Genomic DNA, 6,128 nt, shown 5'->3' with positions numbered 1-6,128 from the left:
TTAGAACTTATAATATATTAATATAAATCATAAATATACTATTCTCAAAAGACTATCCATATAAATTGTGCCGGTGAAGTGCAACCCAAATGGACCATGTCGGGTCGGGTCAAGTACATACCAAATATAGTTATGGACTTAGACATTAATCCAACACAACGTACTCGTGTAAGTGTTCCGGAGTCCGTCACCCTCCCTACTCCTTCGCATGAGAGCCACGAGTCGTAGCTTTGCCGCGTCCGATATGATCCCTTAGCACGCCCAGCATACTCTATGTACGCCCAGTGTACTGGCTGAAGAAGGAGTACGCCCAACGTACTCTAAAGTTACGCCCAGCGTAACTCGAGCTTTTAGCCCCTATAAATAGCGGACGATGCCGACCGATTTTTGGTTACAAAATTTCATTCTCTCACCCTATACTTTCTTGAATGTTGCAATAAATACCCTCAATCCTATTATATTATCCTAGCATCGTAAGCAAGTCCCGGAGAGCCCGAAGATCCCGAGAAAAAGAGTTTTTAAGCCGAAACTCTGCCCGCGTGAAGCCGGTTTTTAGGAAAACATCCCGGTTTTATCGGAAAAACGATCGTTTTAAGAAACGAAGTGCTGCCCGATTATTGTTAAATAAGGTGAGTGTATAGTCACTTTCATCTTACACATAGATATGAAGTATTTTATATAAAATACGTGCTATGTGTGTATATATATATATATATATATATATATATATATATATATATATATATATATATATATATATATATATATTGTTTGTTTATTTGATATGGATGTTGAATGAATGTTTTATACATGTTTAGAATGATTTAAACTGTATATGTACTTTTATCTACGAATATGTTGGGTATAACATGGGTAGATGAAATAGTTGTTGTGTGATGAAATAAAATGATGAGAGGTCTCGATGTTGATGATGTTCCAAGTTATCTAACAGAATATAAATGTCAACCATGGACTTTTCTACACAGTCCAGTGGAACATTAACAGGCTCGTAACCTGTAGATGTTCTTGAAACTGAGTGTTCACTAGGTGTTCATTAAGTATTTGTGGACGGAGTGTTCACCATGTATTTTGATTTAAGTATTCACCAGTTGTAATCTAAATATCATGGCAGCTGCGGCTAAAGGATAATATTGGCAGCCATGCTTAATAGAGAATGTCATAATTCTGGCAGCTGTGCCTAAATAATAATATTGGCAGTTGTGCCTAATAGATATTATTGGTAGCTGTGCCTAGTAGAGAACGTTGGCCGCTGTGTTATTGGCAACGATGGACTTTTTGCCTATTCCTTAGGACAATCCTTTGGAATGAATGAGTGAATGATAGAGGATTCTTAGGGTGGAACCTTAAGAAACTGCAGAAGTATCCCTTAAGCAGTGTTGTTACCCCGATGATGATCCTTAGGTTAGGTCCCTTACGACAGGTGTTTAGAGACATAAAGTGAGGATAACGAGAACGGGTAATCAGGGTTATTGTTGGTTGATGAAATTAATAAATTTATTGTTGATTGATGAAAATTAATAAATTTATTTATTGTGGGTTGAAAACCCTATATGCTCACCAGACTCCCAAATCTGGCCCACTCAGCTTTTTATATTACATGTAGTGGAACAAGAGCACAGACGAATGATTTTTGGATTATAGGCCAGTAGATGTAAATATCTGTTGTAAGGCTTATAATGTACTGTTTTTGCTTTTGGTCTGTATCGAAACATGACATCCCGAGGTTTTGATATATAATGAAAATATATATTTTTTTAAGAAATGTTTTGATAAATTTTTATCATGTTTTGATTTGGAGACAAATTCCATAACACCTTTTAAAAAGATTACTCTGATTTTATTTTAAAAGCATAAACTAAATCGGTCTTTTCTTGCCGAGAAAATTGGGGATGTCACAGAGAGAGAGAGAGAGAGAGAGAGAGAGAGAGAGTGTGTGTGTGTGTGTATGGGTGGTATTTTCTTTTTGTCTTTTTTTTTAATTTATGCAATAAAAGAAAAATAAGAAAACAAAATATGAAGGGTAAATCAGTCATTTTTTAGTTTTTCCAAAAACATTTGGACCAAACCTGCAATAGAATTCACTTTTTTGGACCAGCGGTGCAACTCCAAAACATTTTGTACCAAACATCAAATTTTTGACATACCACAGGGACCAAACTTGCAATTTTGTCTAATAACATATGTATTATAAGGATAAAAAACGAAAAAAAGAAGGAAAAAATGTTGCAAATGGCAAGTTAATTGGGTTGTAAGAGTGAAAAGTGAAAAAAAAAAGTTTTCCAAGTGGGGGGTGACTTATTAATAAAACGTAAAACTGTAAGGACAATTTATGTAAGTTAATATCAAAACAATTCAAAGATTAAATTCTACCCCAGCGACTTCTTGTACATGGTGCATAAACTTTTAGCTACAGTGTTCATATCTCACAAACGAATGTTTACTTATTGTATATATTTATAATGATTATATTGATAGTAAATTGAAAAGGGTAAAACGAAAGATATGTTAGGATATTGAGAATGAGGGAAGTCTTGAGGGAAGTCTTTGGAGATATTATAGCAAACTAAGCCCCATATATACACTTCTTACATCACTATATTACCAACTTTGCTCCATAAGGATCATATAACATTATTATTACCAAACATAACTTTTTTCTCTATAAAAGAAAGAATGCTTATCCCATCACATACTTTTCTTCATATAAAAAAAAATCATAATAAATTTGATGATACAACATTCATCCTTAAGAAAGTAAGTTGTCAATTTCATTGAAGGGATCCACAAGAATCTTGATTTTTAGTAGACAATTTCTTGAGAAATTCATAGGTGGTAATCATTGTAGTTGCAGACATCGACATCGAAATCCATCTCGGCCCCAATCCTCTGTAACACGCACTCAATCCACCTTCCGTCATCAACTTCCTCAACGTCGGCCCTATTCCCGGCTTCCCATTACATCCGTCGTCTAAAACTTGAAGTCTCGTTTTAATTGTATCCAATGGCATCGTAACCAACGCCGAAACCCCACTTGCCACGGCGGCGCTCGCCGCCTGCACCGCCACTACAGCTTTCGAATCCGGCGTAAACCCAACCCCTCCTCCACCACCACCGTTTCCGTCTCTTTTCAAATGATTACCAATCCCATCCCAAATCGAGCGGTGGGCCATGGAGTAAGACGCCCACCACACTGCATTCGACGGCGCGTATGTCAAGATCGAAATCCCAAATCCTCTGTATAACCCTCGAACGCCGTCGTGATGGATGATTTTCCGGAACGCGTCAATGCCGCCGGTGTATTTGAAACCAGTCATGGCGGTTGTATTAAGAGATTTACTACCTTGAACCATTAATCTCTGGCTCACAACATCGATTGGTGTCCAAACTAATTGTGCAGCCATGGCTGCGGTTACTCCAGCCGCAGCATTCGCAATCGCCGCCGCTTTGGCCTCTGTAAAACCCATCTTCACCGTCGCACAACCAACGCTACTCTTTGTCATTTCCAGTGCACCCATGTAAAGAGCTCTCGCCGGAATAGTACCCATTAACGACGTTCCAAATCCTCTATAAAAACCCCTCAAACCATCGTGTCGGAGAATCGATATCGCCATTTTGAAGCAAGGGGTGTCTTTCACAACCACTTGCTGCCGTGTTTTCAACACCACCGTCGGGTACAACGTACCGGAAACGCCAGAAAACAAGGCGGCGCCGAGGAAGAAAAACTTGGATTTATCGAGCATTTCCCAATCAATGTCAGCTGGGAGATGAATTTCCGTCCTGGAATCATCCTCCGCCACTCCCAAACTCATCTTCGCCACTTTCTCGCAGTTCGTCCGATCCCGATAACAATATCACTAAAAATCCTATTCAGTAATTTCTACTATCAACTAAGCTACTAGTCTTCTTAATCAATCAAATCAGAAATTCAGCTACTAGAAATAATAAGATCAAACCCCAAACCAGGCCGTTGACCAACAGCAAAGAACAAGAACCCGGATCCCAGAATTGGGGCTATGCTATGAAAGTTATCCGTTTGATTATATGTCTATGTGGGTTGATTGGATCTACTATCAATAACTTTTTTTTTTCCGTTTGCGAAGACAGATTTGTGAGCGGACGTGAGTTACCAGAAATGGATTGAACATATCCGGTGGTTGTGGTGGTTGATCGGAGCTCCGATTGTTGAGATTCTGAAGGGGATCATCGGAAAAGGATGCATAGAAAGATCTAACTGAGTAGTGAAGAAAGGAGAGAGAAAAAGATTAGCGAAATGGATTAGATTGGATTGAGATGAGGAATGTCTTATAATAGAAAATGGCGGATGAGAGAGTGGGTGGGGGAAGGAGGCGTCAATGGATTCTCAGGACCTGGATTTTCCGGATCAAGTGTATATGGGCACGTGTCAGTTAATGTTTCTGGGGCACTTGGATTGGTCTTTATCGTTAACGTGCTAATCCACTTGCGATGACACGTGTCAGTTGAATTTCCGAGGACGGTCTAGTCAGATGCGGTCTCGTTATTCGTTTTGGCCGGTTGACGGTTGCCCTTGGCATAGGGAGTAAAGAGGCATATTTGCATTCCGATCCTTGTAGTTTTGTTATTTTCAATAAGCCTACTTTAACTTAGAATATTTTAATACTTTCCATAATGCGAAAATCAAATATAAATTTGACATTTAGGCCATCCACATGCCATAATGTATCGAATTTATTAGATTTAATGAATTTTTATATTAAAGGTCTATTTTTCGTATAAATTTATCATTTAATTTTTAAATATATTGAATTTTATAAATTTCAGTTCAACAATTATTTAAAAATTTACAGAGTTTTTTCTTTGTTTAATAGTTCAATGAGCATTAAGATCCAAAATATTTTACTGCCAATTTAACATTTTACTATAGTTGAGGTTAATATATTGAATGAAAAATAGTCATCCCAACTTATTGAAACATTCCATTAAATCAATCATTATGGATACTCTTAGCTTCATAGCCTTGATAACTTGTGAAAACTTCCAAATATGGTTTCGAATTCACTATGAACCCCAATGATGAATACACTGTCCATGTCATGAGGATGTTGTTAGAATCTAAATTAATTTTGTATAAATGGTTGTCCATCTTTTGGTCTAAAATGATACCTTTGAAAGTAAGTTGCTTTATTTAGAGAGTTTCATTGGCTAGAATCCACGTGGCTAATGCTTTGATGGTTAGGGGTATTAACACTAAAAATATTATTTTCCCTTTATGCAACAAGGAGAATGAATCAACGAATCATATCCTCATTACTTTTGTGACTATACTCGGGAGGTACAAGATTGGATCCTTAAATGGTGGGGAGTTAAAGTAGAAGATTTTTAAATGTTAAGGAATTCGTTGATTATACGGCTATTTGGGAAAACTGTCCTAGAGAAAAAGAGATTCTAAATTTGGTGTTCTATTGTCTCATGTGGAATATTTGGTTTGCGAGGAATGACAAGATTTTTAAGAAAATTGATGCACCAACGACAAAAACCGCGGACAACATTATTTTGTCTTCCTATGTCTGGTATAAGCATAGAAGCAATCATGGATGTGGAGCGTGGACCGACCGGTGTATTTCGCCTTTCTCTCACTTTTTTTCTTAGTTTGTTCCTTTGTTAGTTTTTTATTATCTTTACTTTTCTCATTGTATTTGTATTCCTGCTTCGTTTTAGCTTCATGCTTGTGAATGTTTGTTTTTAATGATATTTGTCGTTTCCAAAAAAAGATACCATAATTTTTATCATGGATATGATTTATATATTTTGATATCTATTTATTAGCTGTAACTTATGACTATATATATATCATAGATATAGTTTCATAATCATGTAAATTTTTAGAACTTATGACTATACATCGCTAGATATAGTTTTAATCACGTAAGTTTTTAGAATTATGAATTTTGGATTGGAAATGGAGATAACAATACAAACATGGTAAAACAATGCCTTGTTGTAGCTTAGATAAGTAGGGGGACTTTTCTTGTATATTTACAAAAAGTAATTTGGTAACTAGAGTAACGTTGGAGGGGTAAACTGAAAATAGGGGAGACCGCAAGTTGTGTGTTAACCAGTGGGCTATT

General features: G+C 36.7%; 1 protein-coding gene across 1 annotated transcript; it reads right to left on the bottom strand.

The window, feature by feature from the left end:
• Window positions 1–2,552: 2,552 nt before the first annotated feature.
• LOC145125197 (uncharacterized) lies at window positions 2,553–4,415 on the bottom strand. The gene has a single exon (XM_079060692.1). The coding sequence runs from the start codon at window positions 3,828–3,830 to the stop codon at window positions 2,790–2,792; it is 1,041 nt and encodes a 346-aa protein (XP_078916818.1). The 5' UTR covers window positions 3,831–4,415; the 3' UTR covers window positions 2,553–2,789.
• Between the last annotated feature and the right edge of the window lie 1,713 nt (window positions 4,416–6,128).

The sequence above is a fragment of the Lactuca virosa genome, chromosome 7 (genome assembly GCF_052849685.1).
Source record: "Lactuca virosa cultivar CGN04683 chromosome 7, Lactuca_virosa_CGN04683_v6, whole genome shotgun sequence".
Classification (NCBI taxonomy): Eukaryota; Viridiplantae; Streptophyta; class Magnoliopsida; order Asterales; family Asteraceae; genus Lactuca; species Lactuca virosa.
This window is presented reverse-complemented; position numbering and strand designations above follow the sequence as displayed.